Source organism: Tachypleus tridentatus, chromosome 6, assembly GCF_004210375.1.
Source record: "Tachypleus tridentatus isolate NWPU-2018 chromosome 6, ASM421037v1, whole genome shotgun sequence".
Lineage (NCBI taxonomy): Eukaryota > Metazoa > Arthropoda > Merostomata > Xiphosura > Limulidae > Tachypleus > Tachypleus tridentatus.
The window spans coordinates 90,473,291-90,491,519 of NC_134830.1; the positions used below are offsets into that span (position 1 = coordinate 90,473,291).

General features: G+C 33.2%; 1 protein-coding gene across 2 annotated transcripts in view; it reads right to left on the reverse strand.

The window, feature by feature from the left end:
- Nucleotides 1-12,992, reverse strand: part of LOC143253017 (serine/threonine-protein kinase tricornered-like) — a 113,188-nt gene extending 100,196 nt beyond the window's left edge. Inside the window, exons 1-2 of one of the 2 annotated variants that reach the window (XM_076506056.1) lie at nt 12,834-12,992; nt 784-1,177 (exon numbers count right to left, since the gene is read on the reverse strand). In XM_076506056.1, coding sequence (XP_076362171.1) covers nt 784-1,177; nt 12,834-12,887 — 448 coding nt within the window. In that variant the 5' untranslated portion in view covers nt 12,888-12,992. The remainder of the gene's footprint in view (nt 1-783; nt 1,178-12,833) is intronic. The other variant, XM_076506058.1, reaches the window with a different exon arrangement.
- Between the last annotated feature and the right edge of the window lie 5,237 nt (nt 12,993-18,229).

An 18,229-nucleotide genomic window follows, 5' to 3' on the forward strand; every position in this document is an offset into this window, starting at 1 on the left:
TCATTTTATTTTCAGTAAACATCTAAGTTCTAAATAAGTTTATTCTGTAGTCAGTATTTTAACATTTACTTTAACTTACTTCAGTCTAATAAAATCCAGTTTAGTTTACATTGAGCTTTATTTTGACTGGAAATAGACAACCAGTTCGTTGTTTTTAATTTTAACTTATTTCACTTATTTTTCAATTTTTCTTGCATTTCGTAAATTAGTTTTATTTTATATATTGCATCCCAGGGCAAGGCTTATTACGTTTTTATTCTTCTAGAAACAAGTTAAATCACACTTAATTTTTATGATGATTTACTCAATGAATTTCCTATAAAATCGATTAATAGATTTCTCAAATATCATACAACTATACACATAAATTGTCAAAAATTTATAAATAGGTAAAACTTGTGAACTGATATTTTCTATGTGTATAGGAATGCAAAAACTACCCCAAAAGTATACCATTAAACATTACCTTAAAAGAAACAACAAATATTTTTTTGTAATTATCAAGTTACATTTACAGAAAATTATACATCCTTACAAAACTATTTGTAAATATGTTTTAAAACTTTACACGCAAAAATACCCTGCAATATACAAGCAATATTTTTAAACATTCTCTCCTTGAAATAACACATAAAACTAACTTTTGTTACCCTTTATTTCCAAAAATGTATATATGAAGATTGAGATATACTTACGTAAGAGAAAAGTAAATAACAAGATTGAATCTAACGGTTATAAATCATAAAGGTATTTATGAATTGATAAAAACATTAAAGTACCTACCATAAAGTCCAGGAAAGAGGGCGTAGTATGCAATCATGGCCATGACAATACAAGTGAAACCAGCTAATGGGTTGAAAGGCCTCATACCGAATCCCCAAATGTACATAATATGAGCAAGCGCAAAGAAAGTCATACCCCAAATGAAATAGGAAGGCCAGGTTAGTAGAGCATCTCCAATGCAAGAGAAAATCAATCCAGCCAGAATCCTTCTGGAATAAGAATGTTTCTCTGTTAGGCTCATCCCATGCAATAGAACAAAAATGCAGAGGGACAAAATAGGAAGGCACTTGATGAGGCAGGCAAACCAGGAAGGATTGTCATATGGAATGGCTAAAACAAAAAAGATGGCTGCTGTCTTGAAAAAAGGAACCAGTTTTGGACCTACACATTTTAGCTGGAAGGAAAAAAAATCTTTTTAATTGGTTTCTCACACTTTTTAATTTAAATTTCTAACATAAAATTTATGTTTTGACATTAAACAGTTAAATAAATTTCATACCTCAAAATAAATTTGTCTTTAATTTTCATCAGTTTTATTGTACATAACTGTTCAAGTTTTTCTAATCTACAATTAGTGTAATAATCCATAATTGGCCACCTTCATGACAAAGTATGTAAGTGAATAAAAATTATATTAAAATTGCATGCAGTATTTGTTTTGGAGAAGTTTGAGGCAACATTATACCTGAATTAAATATTTATTAACAGATATTACTAGATGACACCTCATCCAATAAAGTTGAATTAGAAGAGATACTTGAAGTTTTAGGTTTATTATTCTATAGCACTTAAAACTTAGCTAAATAATTAACAACTTTTTATCCGGGCTTCTAATACATTAATTTGTTATTACTCGTGTTAAATTATTTGTTTCCAGTTTTCTAAATCTGTTAGTGGTGGATGGGCACAGTTCTTGAATGCTTTTTTCCTATCAAATACTTTTATGCAAATAATAGAATAGAATGTGGAATATAGGAAAAAACAGTTGATAGATATGGCATAGTAGTGACAACTGACACTGAATTTTGTCGGTCACGACAGAAGTGAGGGTCAAGATCTGCTGACATAACTTAGAAAGAAATAACTATACGTTATGACACTCTTGAGCCCAGAGAGTCTAAGAACTCTTAAAGAATATTCAGACAAACCTCTTAATTGCCGTTAAGAACAGATGTGAGGCTCTGATATATGATAGTATGATTATAGGAAGCGTTAAAGTAGTTAAAATGGGATTTAGAACACCTGAGGAGAATATACAGGATATAATAGAATTCAATATTGCATATGAAACAGAAACAAGAAATAACAGTAAGAAGATATTAAGGAAAGTGTTAGAAGAAAATCGAAGTTAATATGAGTGAAAGAATATGGACAGAAAAATAAGAACTCTTTAGCGAAAAAATAACAATGTGACTAAGAGGCATGATTATTAAAATAATATCTTTACATTTAAGAGAGTAAGCCAAAAAACATAGAGTAGAGGTTTATACTGTAACAAAAAATTCACAATTAGTCAAATGATAGAAAATAAATATTAGTTGATAAAGGATCTATAAATGTCTACTCTGTTGACTTCAAACAAACATGCGACTTAGTATTAAACAAGGCCATGGTTCATTGTAATAAATTGTGGAATATCAGTTAAGTTAGAATTTATGATTTATCAGAAGTCTTTACCATAGCACTAAATGGAGAGTAAAATATTGGACCGAGTTTTAGTGAATACTGAAACTATTCTACCACCTTACATGTTCAACGTTGTTATGGACATTGTGCTATGTAAGGTTAAAAAGCTAACTGAAAAATAAAAGTGTAGTAGTGAAAGACCCGAGAACTAGAGTGTACAGATGATGTATTACTGTATCTATCATGGCACTATCTACTCTTATCAATATGTCCAGTCATAAAGCTGAAAATAAAATAAAGCTCAATATAGATGAAAGATTGGATAGTTATAATGATATGTTTTGTTTGTCAAAACAGTTAACTTTCTCATACAAAACGCAGGTTTCAATATAGATCTCAGAGGGAACCCAATCATTCATATTTTCTTGGTAAATAAAATACCATTTCATTATATACCCTGTGCTTACTGCACAAAAGGATATTTTCATGATCACTAGTAATTATCAAAACTTCAGATATTATACTGGTTATTATATATCAATATATTAGATCTATAAATTAACCTTTTACATTTTTAAGCTCGAATTCATATCTTACCAATCCAGCAAACTGCGGGTAATAAAATTTAGAGGGCAAAACTTTAAAATATAGAAAATTCAACTTTGCTCAAATGTTACTTGTCTAATAAGGTGGTCTGTTTAGAAAATAGTTTATTTTCAGGTATGATAGAAGCTGCCACATTGAAGATGTTTTAGAAGAGAATGGATGAATATTTTAGAAATCAGATTTCAGTATAAAAAAACATTTCACAAAATGGAATAACCTAAATGGATTAACCTTAAGACTAAACTAAATCCCATCATGACAAATAATTTATTTTTTTTTTCATTTTAAAACTGTTCCACAGCGTAATCGTTGCATCATGCACAATACTTCGCAATCATACTTAAGACCTTGTGTTAACTGTTTGGAAAATAAAGAGTTATCATGTTGCATTCATACACATGGAAACCAGTTAATTTCCAAATTTATTGTTGGTGTATGAGCCGTATGGTTTTACAAACTGGGTTTTTATACAAATGGCATATTTCCATGTTATGATTTATCTGGAGGGAGAGAGAAGTAGCAGTGGTCACCATCAAGTACAACTCCTAACTAGACCTAAACAACAATGAAAGTTTCTTTAAGAGATTCTATACTTACATTTCTCAAAATTAAAAAAAACACAAAATATAACGTTGTATACTTTCAGTACTTATTCACTAACAATACCCTCCATGTATAGATTATATCTCATAACTTCGGAGACGTCGAAACTTACTCCTCTTGTTATTAAGACGTTCCTACACAGCTGTTCAAAGTTATAAATAAAACTAGTTTGTTCTAAACAACAATTTTGTGTTCATCATAAAATCCATAGTAAATAGAATCATACTAAATTTAGTTTCCCTTTAATGAGAGATATTCCTCTAGTATATTCTCTTGAAATAATCATATTTTTATTCGCCTTCTTTTAAATGATTAATTATAAGAACAAGTTTAATCTTGAGTAAAGTAAAGATTCTCCATTTTGTTAATGTTTTATTGTCATATCTGAAATAACTACTAATTTTACCCTTTCTTAATTAGTATATACCATATCTTTTCGGGTATATTAAAATATTGTTCATGCACTTTTGCAAGTAATCATGACATTCCTGTTGAAAGATTGTTAATCCCTGTGTTAATCTTGCATACATTTAAGCTACATTCAACAATATTGTCTCCTAAAAGCTTGTTTTAAAATAACCATATGTATGTATTCCTTTTTATGAGCATTTAAGCAAGTTTTGTTTGGAATGAATGGACGAAATAACATCTCAATTGGTACAATGTCTGACACTAAGCCGAAATGGCCATTTGCTCACAATCTTAGAAAAAATTGATAAGGAGTAGTCCAATCACTACCTCGCAGTTACCAATGAATTGCGCTGAAAAATCAAATCTCTGGAGAACAGAGTAATCCAGAAGATAGAGTTTACAGCTTCGAGGCAAGGATCCCCTGAAACTTCGCTGCTTAGTAAATTGTTTAAGGTGAAAGCACGTGTGGACATTCTCAAACATATCTCCCACAGATCACAAATCCCTGCAGCAGCAAAAGCTTCTGATCTCGTCACTCACAGATGAAGTTTTAGTGATATTGACATTTCAAGTGTTTGTGTCAAAATGTGTGCTAAAGCAAAAGAAGAAACCAGCAGTAGTGACAACACAAAGATAATTTAAAGGATGTGTAATTCCCTCTAAGACACAGAAAACTCGTTAACCATAACCTCTATGAAGCAGACATTAAAATACGTTATGATATAACGTATGGTTTCCTGACATGGCAGAAATGTTTTTTTCACAGTTGTCATAGCTATGCCACAAAGTAACTATAGTTGGATTTCGAAATGTGCTAGTAGTGTAAAAAGTGAAAAACTACCACTTTAACTGTAGCTTAATTAGTCAATGGTTGCACGAATGTCCATGTTCTTTCACCAGATAGGGTCATCAGACGGAAGTATCGTTGATGTAGCTTTCTCAACTAGCCCAATATAGCAGGTCCTGAATTGGATCTCGCCATTAACTTGGGTGAGAGCACAAGGTATCCCCCATATGTCACAGTGAGACCTTGTTCTGAATGTTATGGTTTGTTCCAATAACAATACACGATCATGAGTTTGAATCTTTTAAGACTATACAGTCTTACCATGTGTCATGTTTTTAATGAAAATCTAACGCACTGACAAGTTATTTTAAACTTCCTTCTTATGAATGGCAACAAGCTATACGTGAGCAGAAAGTACATTAACAATTGCTACATAGCAAACGCAAGTAGTTGTCACTGATCTGAGTTCAAGCATTAGTCCGAGTGTTGTATCACTGTTCTTCTATTTATTTGTTTATTCATTGTCTAGCTAGAATGGCCATTTGTATGATAACAGATGTATAAATTACATAAACTCGCTGAATAACTCGTGTCTCACCTACTTTATCGTGTTTGAGAAGGAATATGAAACTTTCAAAGCGTGTAATATCTTTACTGTTCTAGCAATATTAAATCAAAACACTGTGTTTGCTGATGTATTCATGGGACTACACAGCCAGCTAGATTGGACATCAATCATGTAGACAAAGTTAATGCGGAGATTTTCTCGAATCAGCAGATATATGTTCAGCACTGAAATGTTTAAAGTATCTGCCACTTATTTTACTCTTAAGGTGCTGCAATGGAAGGGTACCTCATCTATGAAGAAGACACACTTATCTTTCAGTACACTTTTAAACAGCAGCTGACAACGAACAAATAGTTTAGAAATTCAACAGCAAATATGTAATGCGTCCATACCTCGAAGGGGATGTTACAACAAAACAGTTATAGAATGGAAGTTTGAACTTGGTGACTGGGTATAGTTGTGATATGTGCTTGCAGCAGGTAAAGAACATTTTTATGGCTAGACCACTGAGCTTGGACAACAGGTTAGTTAGTGACCTGACCACTGAAACGAAGTTATAACTCGTACTTTCCACACTACCAAGTGATGTTTCATGATATGATGTATATATTGTACATTAAGTAATAGTTAGTTAATTATATTACAGTTAATATACATGGTTTTACTAAAGGTTGACGAATAAAAAATTGGTAAGGCCTTTAATTTACGAGCTATTATTGCGTAGTGAAACATTGGAGCAAAGTCTTACAGTAATTGCCCAATTTATTTAGTTGAGTTGAATTTCTGTGGAGAATTTGTGCAATTGCGAAATTTGCTAGACACACAGCTAGGATAATCGAGGTTGTTAGGTAAACTCTTATGTAAATTAATAGTTAAAATTAACTATTAATCATGAGTGTAAATTCTGTTAACTCAAATTACTGAAAAGCGCTTTGCAATCTTTACTTTCTGCGCACTTAGGTTAAATTTTGTCATAAATATTTCTGGATACTTGCTAGTTAAACTTTCTGAACAAACTCGAGATCTTACACATAAGTCATTGCAACTTTGTATTTAACTGCAAAGCAAGATTGCACATGATAGCGTGGTTGGTTCATACCAGTCTTTCTGAAACGTAGCAATGTGTTATAACACATATTATAACATAGCACAATAAATTAACATAGACTGTACAAATCAAGTGAAACGTATTATTTTGCACGATTTTTTCTTTGATACTGCTTGTGTTTATCTGCTATAGCAATTTTTCTCACAATTTCAAGATCACGATACTAGTTATGTAAGCATAGTGATTCAGGCTGATTATTATATTATGATAGTGAGAATGATTTAATTATAATCTCATGTACATTTACTATGTTGATGTTGTTGAAATACGTGTGCTTCGCACCTAACAATAAGAAATGTGGTATGGATGAACCTTTATAACAGTATAGACCGTTTTTTGTCTATTTCTTTCCATTATTACTCTTATTTCAGTATAATTGTTTGACTTGAATTAGGTTTAACTTTTTACACATATTTGACGTACGTGGAAAGTGAGAGTGATGCTAGTATGAAATGTAGTAATGAAACTAACTGCTGAACTCCGATTTCATGTATTTCAGGTAAGTTTTGTGATGATGGATACATATACATGAGCATTGGCATGAGTTCGTTACATATTCAAACCAATTTGTATATGATATAAAAATGTTGTGGTTTTTTAGGCTAATAACAAACTTGGTTTGAAATATTGAGATGTTATATGTTTAGTAAATATTGTGGTGCTTAGCTTATACTGCATTAAGAAGTACTATATGTTCTGTGTTTTTGTTAATGTACTTAAAGAATATATACAGTTTGGTTACAGTGTGGAATATTCATAAACTAGTGAATTCTCACTTCGAGAAACAAAAAGAGTTGTTGAAGAAATTACATAACACCAGATAATAATATATAATGGATCAATTGTTTATCATTACTGTGGTAAAAGAGTAATGTGTAAGTATACCATATTTTTTCAGCTCCCTAAGACAATATATGCATTTTCAAAATTTGTTTATCCATTGGATTTGTGTTCTTAATATAAAAAGTCAATCTTCAGAATCACAGAATTCCTCTTATACTAGTTACTCTAGGAAGTATGTCATTCAATTACTGTATCACATATATTTTCTCATGGGAAAGATTGCTGTAACACATATTATACTGTAGAAAGTGGCATTGATATTTTCCATTGGCAAGTCATGCGATACTTCAGGGATACAACATCCGGCGTTTTGTAGTGAGAGTAAAAGTTAGTCACATGAGTGATGCCTGAATCCTAATCCATGTTGATTTTCCTATATATTACCATGTTTCACAGTCTAGAACAAGATGACTGAGAAAAGCATTTCTTTCGTTATTGCAGATAATTGTTTGATCTGAAACAAACTTAAGTAAAGGTGTCAAAATATACTTTCCTTTAAGTTCTGTGAGTTGCTGATAAATACAACTGGATGACAGATGATTTCCAGTCTCTTTCTTTGTTTCAAAATTACTTGATGTTATAAAAATACTCTCAAAACTTTTTTGGTAAATCTTCATGGAAGCCAGTGTTGTTGCTTTATAATTAAGCACAAAGCTACACAATGGGCTATCTGTATCTGTGCTATAACCACCACTGGTATCGAAACTCAGATTCTGGCGTTGTAAATCAGCAAATGCACCGCTCTGCCACTGGGTGGGCAGGAAATTAGTGAATTCAAGAATACCACAAAGGAGTATTTGTGGTTGAGACAGTTGAAATATTCACAGATTATGCAACTCGGATTTTATGAAGTAAAATCATGATTAGTACTTTATTTCAATGAAAGAATATACAGTGCACATGAAGTTTTGTTTCATAAATATATTTTACATGTGTGATCAAGCACTTTTCAAACATTTGTGGATATTTTTTAATGTTTTATCTCACTGTTATTTCTCAACAAGTCAAACTTAATTCATGAACTTTATGATAACTACTTTTAACTGTAATGTAAAACAAACTGTGTAGACGAAACAAATACAATTCTGTACTTATTTATGAATTCGGGGGTGATTCCATTTACACTTTCAAAACTTTGCTCGCTGTTAGTGAACGAAATGTACTGGTGACAGAGGTGTCGCTAGGTGTTATAAAATTCGGAGCTCAAGATCAAAGAAGGAGGAATTTTCGGAATTTCAGAATGATATCGATCATGGTTTTCGATTCTTACTTTTTTAGACATCAAATGTAACAGGGACGCAAAGCTCTGACTGATATGAGCTATCAAATGTAACAGGGACGCAAAGCTCTGACTGATATGAGCTATCAAATGGAACAGGGGCGCAAAGCTCTGACTGGTATAAACTATTTGTTGCAGTTTAATTTTTCCTTCCTCATTAGGCCCAGACTCTGTCGCTATGAAAATGACAGAGTGATGGAAGAACTCACATATATTTAAGACTTTCTTATTTTGTGTTGTTGTTGTTTTCAACAGTTTATTGTTCTTAGTTCTTATAAGTTCATTAATGAAGAAGAAAAAATCCCCATCTCTGCACAATTAATTAATTTTCGAACATTCATTTTTGTATATTTAATTTCAGCTTCCAAAACCTTTTTTTTTTTTAGTTTCTCTATATTGATTTAACTATTATAACTTGAGGTAGGCAGTCTTAAATTTCAGAATGTTGATATTAATTCATATAGGCTAGACACGACTAGGTGAATAGGGCGTTTGACTCGCACTCTGAGGCTTTGAATCCTCGTCCCACCAAATGTGCTTGCCCTTTCAGCAGTGGGGATTCTATAATGTGATGGTCAATCTCACTATTCGTTGGTAAAAGAGTTGCCCAAAAGTTGGCGGTGGGTAGTGATAACTGGCTGCCTTCCTTCTAGTCTTTCATTGCTAAATTAGAGACGGCTTGCACAAATAATCCTCTTGTAGCTTTGCGCGAAATTGAATTGTTTGTTTGTTTGTTTTGGGAATTTCGCACAAAGCTACTCGAGGGCTATCTGTGCTAGCCGTCCCTAATTTAGCAGTGTAAGACTAGAGGGAAGGCAGCTAGTCATCACCACCCACCGCCAACTCTTGGGCTACTCTTTTACCAACGAATAGTGGGATTGACCGTCACATTATACGCCCCCACGACTGGGAGGGCGAGCATGTTTAGCGCGACGCGGGCGCGAACCCGCGACCCTCGGATTACGAGTCGCACGCCCTACGCGCTAGGCCATGCCGGGCCGCGAAATTGAAACATCTTACAATTGTTTAAGTGAAGTCTTTTTTTTTTTTTTTTCACGTTTCCGAAATTCTTATAGCACCTCTCTACCATATCCTTCACGGATAACACATATTACATTCAATTTAAGGTAAACGCAAATCGCAAAATCGAATCCTGGTCTCACCAAACACGCTCGTCCTTTCAGCTGTGGGGGCGTTATAATGTTACGGTCAATCCCACTATTCGTTAGCCCAAGAGTTGGCGGTGGGTGATGATGACTAGCTGCCTTCCCTCTGGTCTTACACTGCTAAATCAGGGACGGCTAGCACAGATAGTCCTCGAGTAGCTTTGCGCGAAATTCAAAACAAACAAACAAATCGGAAAATAATTTATAAATTAATTATATGACAAAAAAGAAAGGAAAAGAGAACACTGTTTGATTAAGAAACTATTATAACAGACTGATTGCTGAATATGAAATGTCGAATTTTCATATGCAAATTGAAATTCGATTTTTAGTGGCTAAAAGAGAAGCATTATCGTAAATTTGTCAGAATAATATAGTATATTGTCTGATTCATTTCAAGCTAACTTTATTTTTTTATTTCAGAAACTAAATCATATTTACATTGATTTTTTTCACCATGGATAAAATTGATATTTGAGTCGTTTTCATGTAGGAGTTCAAGCTTGGTCACAATGCGACGACAGTAGCTCGTAATATCAAGCATGCATTTGGTGATGGCATAGCTAATGAGCACACAGCACAGCGTTTGTTTAGGAGATTTCGTTCTGGTAACACAAGCCTTGAAAATGAACCTCGGGACCACCCTCAGACATCTATTAATGAGAAGAACTGAAGTCTTTGTTGAATCAGATACCCATCAAACTGTGAGAGGACTTGCCGAATAACTTAATGTTCATTATTCAACAGTATTTCAACATCATAAAGCAATTGGTAAGGTAAAAAAAACAACGGATAAATGGGTACTTCACGAAATGACAGAAAACCATCAAACAAGACGAGTTGAAATTTGTTCCTCACTCTTTACTTGCAAACAAAAATAACAAAAAACGACCCTTTTCTCTGTAGAATTGTTAGCTGTGATGAAAAGTAAATTATTTACGATCCAGACAGTGGCTTGACTATGAAGAAGCATCAAAGCCAGCTCTTCACCTTAAGAAGCTTAAGGCTAGTGTTTGGTGGTTGTCAGTAGAAGTGATTCATTATTCATTCTTCAACCTAAGAGAAACTATCACTATATTGTTGTGAACTTAAAATTATGCATTACAAGTTATCATGAAAACATCCAGCAATAGTCAGTCACAGTGGACCCATACTTCTTCGTGACAATGCTCGACCTCATGTCTCATGCGTTACTATCCAACAACTAAACGAACTTCAATACGACACCTTATCTCATCCACCATATTCACCAGATCTTCCCCCTACAGATTATCATTTTTTTAATACATTTGGACTTTCTTAAAGAAAGAAAAACGTTTGTAAACCAAAGGTAAATTGAAAGTGCATTCGAAATGATGTTATTTCTTCAAACATGGCATTTATAAACTTACAACTCGTTGGCAGAGTGTGTTGAGTCTAAAGGAGCTTATTTTATTTAAATAAATTAAACACCAAAAAGTTGAACTTGTTTTACATTTTCCTTTAAAAATCCAACATTTCATGTGCAACAGCCTGATATTTCAAGATGGCCCAACTAGATAAAATTCACATATCTAGTTTGAAAACAGTCTTAAGATCATGATCATATCTTGTAGATATAAGAATCCATTATAATGTTTACCTTCATAAGTAAAGTTATATAATCCCCCTTTTCACTTTTGAGTTATAATTTAGAGTGTAAGAACAGGATCACTAGATGGTTATACCCGGCCCTTTACAAAAACAAAGTTCTATTTATTCATACTGCAACAAATATAACCCACGAAGAACTGGCTGTGTATGCTGTTAAATAGTTTTCTTCTTTTTTTCGTTTACCAGTCTCACGTCAAGTACGACTGGTTTTTCCTTGAGCAGACAAAATCTACTTACCTAATTCTCTTGCAGAAATAACATAACTGATGTTGAAAAATCACGTACTAGCTGCGAAAATAATTGACCTTCAACGTAGTTTCTCATTGGCCAACCAACCAGTTTCACATAGTTTTAAATTCCCCTTAATTTCTTTTTTCTGTTTTCTCAGTTGTTCATCATCATTTTAATTTTACTGTTACGTGAAGTTAAGAATCTAAGCTAATCGTAAGGGGAGTACCTTTTATTTAATGCTATTATAGTTCTTTAATGTAACATGGTATTGAACTTAGCTGGTACATTTTCAGTTAGTATTTCATTTTCTTTCTTCTTACTTAGTTTATCTTACAAGGGGCGACATGCACTTACAAGAACTCCTGTTTCTCTTCTTAGTTTATTTTACAAAAAGCTACATGCACTTACAAGAACTCCTATTTCTCGACTTACTTAGCTTATCGTAGAAGGGGCCACATGCGCTTACAAGAACTCTTATTTCTCGTCTTATTTATTTTATCTTACAAATAACTACACACACTAACTAGAACTCCTATTTCTGTATTAAAGTCTTCTTCAGCCTTTTTCAGACATACACACACATATGATCCCTGGCCCCATGTTATTATATTATATCGTAATGTTTGTAACGTATCGTTTACTATGTATTGTTACTTGTGCAGTTAGTGAGTGAATACTGTTTTGTATGTGGATCTATGTCTAGTCTCATTCTTTGTGACGTATCCACTGTATCACGTCAGTAAGTATACTCTAAAGACCAGTTGTTACTCTTCTGGCTACTTTATCCGCGTTATCCCAGAAATTCGTTCATTAAGCGTATTTATAAACAAGAGCATCAACTGTGTATTGTCACTACAGTTGGTTTAGAAACTGCTAGCATCACAGCGCTGATGTGCAGACCTCTTAAGGTAAACTCAAAATTTGATATTAAAACGTAATGTTAAAATGAGCTACATTATCAGTGTATGGATCACATACCCAATATGTAAGTGCTAGGCTGTAGTATATGAAGTTAAAGCTAGACGCTGACTTCAGATTGAGTTGCCTTATAAATAAAAGCTAATTAAAGTATGCCATTAGCGCCAAAACGATATTGTATATATTCAAGTTATTATAAACATTTAAATTACCTAGACTTTGGGTCCTGAAAATAAAATTTTTATTTAATTTATTAAAATGACCTAACTTACCACAGCCTTGGGACTTGTCCAATACTCGGTAACTTCAACTAATTCTTCCTTCATTTTAGTTTAATAAGTTTTCCAACCAATTAACAACTCTTACATCACTTGCCAACTGCGACTGGAATACAAACGATTCCAGTGTTGAGGCTGAGAAAACAGGTACGTATCTCAAATGCAGGTCTTGGCAACATTCCAAGGAGGAGAACAACCTAGCATTCAACCAATCAAAATATTGCTAGAAGTCACAGCCACACTATGATTGGAAAGTCGACGTTTACACGTTATTAAAGACATTTAAAAAAGATAAAAACTGTTTCGACATATTATCTAAATTTCGTAATAATAATAAAGATTGGTTAAATATTATTCTTTTTGTTTGGTATTCTCAAAATTGTTATTCGTTTTTTCAAGTTGATTAACTGGGACGTTATCCATTACGTAACAACATAGCACTTTTCTAATACCTTAGTCATTGTGCGATGCATGACTGGACAGCTTGATAAAATTTACAAGAGTCTTCAATATGAGACGATCTAGCCTTAGTAGGAACGATAGAAGTGAGTCGATTTTTCGAGGTCGACAAACAAAACTTGTATAATGTTTCAGTTTTATTAAATCATTTAACCACAATATCGTTAAAAAATAGGCAGGATATTTTTGTCTCTTTCTTTAATTGAATTTTTCTCAAAGCCAGTAATGACCGTCTATAATTTTGAAGTGATAGACTAGAGAGAAGGCAACTAGCCAACATTACCCATCGACAACCCATGGGCTACTCTTTACCAACTAATAATAAGTTTCATGTTACATTATAACCACCTCCTTCCTCATGATTGGCCCAGCATGGCCAGGTGATTAAAGCACTCGACTGGTCATCCGAGAGTCGCGGGTTCGAATCCCGTCACACTGCTCGCTCTTTCAGCCGTGGGGGCAATTTAATGTGACGGTCAATCCCACTATTCGTTGGCAGAAGAGTAGCGAAAGAGTTGGCAGTGGGTGGTGATGACTAACTACCTTCCCTCTAGTCTTACACTGCTAAATTAGGGACGGCTAGTGCAGATAGCCCTCGTGTAGCTTTGCTTAAAACTAAAAAATACAAACAAAAAATTTCTTGTCGAAAATCCACACGGACTAATCCAGTTACTTTAAAACTCGGTTGACAAGACGACATATTTCTCTCTACTCTGTTTCTTACTGCACAATGTACAAGGTATTAAATTAAACTATGTTGCCTCGTGAGTTACCACAATTGTATCCACACAGGCTGGTTCAGTTACCACAGTTGTATCCACATAGGCTGGTTCCGTTACTTTATAACATCCTTTGACGAAACAATTTATTCTTCTCATCTCTGTTAAACAGTTTAACTTCACTTGTGATATCGTATCAATTTATGACTAGTCTTTCAGTCACTTGTTCGCCTATAAATATATATATATATATATCGCCCAACTGAGGCCTAAAATTTTCTACAAGCTACTAGATGCTATGATGTAATAATGTATATTTAAGGCAACGACGAAAATAGAGAAGGCTCGAGTAACGTGAGTATCTTTGCTACTCGTCCCTAACTTAGTAGTGTAAGACTAGAGGGAAGACAGCTAGTCATCACCACCCACCGCCAACTCTTGGGCTTCTCTTTTACCAACGAATAGAGGGATTGACCGTCACATTATACACCCCCACGGCTGAAATGGCGAGCGTTTGGTGTGACGGAGATTCGAACCCGCGACTCTCAAATTATGAATCGAGCACCTTAACCCCCTGGCCATGCCGGACATAAATCTGAATATATAAACACAGTTACATGAGAAAAAAACAACTGAATAATATTAAACAAAAACACAAACCAAACTAATGATCAGACAACAGACATCTAGTACTGTCACATGAAAAATTAAAATCAGTTTTGTCATAGTAGCAGTGAGGAATTCATTTGCAGACTACCCAATAATATAAAAAAAATTGTGTTTAATAAATGGTATTATAATTTGTCTATTTATAGATGAGCACAACAACAATCGTTACAATAAACTTTATGTATTATATAAAATACAATGCTGTGTTAAAGCTATATACTGGTCGCCTCTATAAAAGTTAATAAAATATTTTTCTCAAACATTACTAATTAAACAACCCAGTCACCATCCCAGTCTTTCTGTGGTGTCGAGAATGTGAAACTTGCGAAGCTGACACTATTGAGCTATATTCTTGTGGTGATGACTCTGGTAGTATTTCAACTGGTTAACTTGAGCTTCAAATTGCCCCAAGACTGGCCACTCCCTTTTTTCCTGAGCCATCGTTGTAGCATTGCACTACAACAATCATGAATTCATCACAGATTTGTCATGTTACTTTTGTAATAACTAAGCCATGCATTGACATTGGCAATTTATTGAGATCAACAAAATCACTTGGAGAACCTATCAAACTCTGAGTATCGTTCCTAAGCTTGTGGCACCACCAAATACCCATGGTTATTATTAGCTTTGTGGTCTTTTTGCTACTCTTCTTCCAGTTCATAGTCAATGTAATGAAGTAGTGTTTGTCAACAAACCACTTAACAAGTGGATAAACATTAGTGATTATTTAAGCAACCATTCTAAGCTTGTTTATCGTCGTAATTCAATGCAAGCTACTGATGCTCTGGCTTTGAAAGCTTTAATCCTACATTCAAGAGAATTAATATTATTACCAACAGTGCCTTTTTATCATGCATAACTAAGAATAAACGGATTTTTTATCAAACTGTTTGTGCCATTTTATTTCTAGAGAAACAAGACTTAACGTTCACGACGATATCAAAAATCCTTACAATTTTCTGGTCTTTTCATTGTGCTGAAAATGATGAAATACTGAAAGGTTGTTTGTATTCCAAAGGAAAAACCGCTATATATTTATTTCTCAACTCCCAAAAGGACACCATTAATGTCATAGAATAAAACATAATACCAGTAAGTATTATTGATGAAGTATAACACACTGAATTCTAGTCTGTTTTTGATGATGAAGTACTTTCTTATAATGTGGAATATTTATCAACATGTCTCCGATTTGTAAATGACAACTGTGAAATTATGAAAGAATGTATTAGCTTTGTTTAGCTACACAGTGTTAGTTCAACAGATATTATATGTCGAATTACAAATATATTGACTGATGTATAATTATATATAATTAAATTACGTTGTTAAGGATATGATGGAACATCCACCGTGACTGGTGAAAGATATGGTGTTCAAAAACAAATTCGAGATATGCAAATCAAGGTCTTGTACATTCATTGCATTGGTCTCTCATTGGATCTTGCTATTATAAATTCGTGTTCAGTTCCATCAATATGAAATTATATCGACCAAATTAAAAGAAAACCTATATGGATTAAATCCTCACCTAAACATAGGAAACTATTAAAGGTGATATATCGAATGTCCATCCAGCACGGAGCAGCTAAATCACCTCTTCCACTACTCAATATGTGCATTACAAACTGGGTTGAGAATGCTGAAGATAGGAAAAGGGTCCGTTTATGTAATCCGTTATTACTTCGCGTGTGTGTGAAGTTATTATGTATGGAGATGATAATTTTAAAATGTTTAGTGTCCATTAGACTGCTGAAGATTATAAAAATGCTATAGCTTCTCTAAAAATAGTAGAACTTGTAATACATTTTTGCTCAATAGCTTTATAATGTTCCATTTACTATTCCAAAGAAGCTTCCGTATGTTTACAAGGTCCAAGCCAAGACACTGTTTCTGGTGTTTCCCTAATAGAACAATTGTGTAAAGAACTGACTTTACTAAGAGTGAATGTAGATAATTATTGACATTGTATCTTCAAGCACAACAGCACTATAAAAAACAAACCTAATATTAATGTCACGAGTTAGTCAACTACAAGCACAACGTGTAAATACAGAATATAGTTCTGTAGAGGATTACTATAAGTAAACAATAACTGCTCCTTCTCTTGATCACATTATTAATTAACTTTTATCCAGATTTGATGTACATGTAAAGCAAGCGGCATCAATTCAGAAACTTATCCCATCAAAACTCGCATAAAAGTTTCTATCTCTGATATCAGACAAGCGAAAGGTTTTCACAAGGAGAATTTGCCGAATCATGATATTTATGATGAAGAAAATTTATGAATGGAAAACAGATAACTTCTACAAAACAAGGTCTAAACACTGACTGTCTGTTTAAAAACGTGTTTCAGTGTACCAAATAGCTTTATGTTACTGAAAGCATTTCAATCATGCGTTTCAGACATCTAAGGTGTACAGAAACAGCAGAAAGCTTGAGAGCTCTAGTTTTGACACATAATTATTATGACATTGCTATCAACATTGAAACTGTATGTGAGTTATTTATGAAAAAGTAATGGAACATTCTAATATGTTATTTCAGCAGCACATACATGTACGCATGTGGCAGCCAATGATTGAAAAAACAAATATGCAGAGTTGTTTAAATTAGTAATGAAACTTAATAATTAATAGCTCCTCTGTATTTATATTACACAGTACCTTAGTATAATAAAACAAACATATTTATGCTAACTTATGTCTAGCTCCCTCTGAAGTATTGCAACAGAATGTTGAATTTTCATTGGATGTTCATGGTTTTAAGTGAACAACCAAGCAATTGTTTAAACCGTATTTGACATAAAATTGCTTCCAGATTTCATCTCATACCACCTACTTTTTACAAATTTCTTGGAGGGACATGCCCCCACCAGGCTCCAGTAGCGTGCAAAGCATGATAATTGTGCTTCGCATAATATGTATTAGCTTTTCACCTAACAAATTAGAACCCCATTTTCAACGATTCTGCATATAAGCCTGTATATGTTTAATACTTTTTACCTTTAAGATATTCCTCTCTCTCTAATATACGCTTAAATCATCAAAATATTTACACAAGCACTACTACATATATAGAGTATCACAAGTCTCCTGTTCATAATTTATCTTTCTGTATTTTGCCAAGAAATGTCACTAGCAACATTCATCAACGATATCACCTCCAATTAAATATTGATTCTCCGTAACACAAAATAATTGTTTAAAAATGTTTTGAATATTTTGCAAATTCATTAAATTGTAATATTTTCAATAAAAATGACAAAAATATAACAAGAAAAATTGTTAATATAATACGTTTGGACTGAACTTAATTATAATGTTACTGATACTCCTCAACACAAGCTTCACCATTCATTTATTCAGTCGAACAAAGTACGTAGTGTAATAAATAATATAACACGTTATAAAACTACAAATTTTATTACCAGATTTAAAAATAGCGAGATTTCTTATAAAATAGTTTTTAATTTAAAGTTGATTTTATTGCTAAAAGACATATAAATAGAATAATTAGTTTATTTGTAACATTATA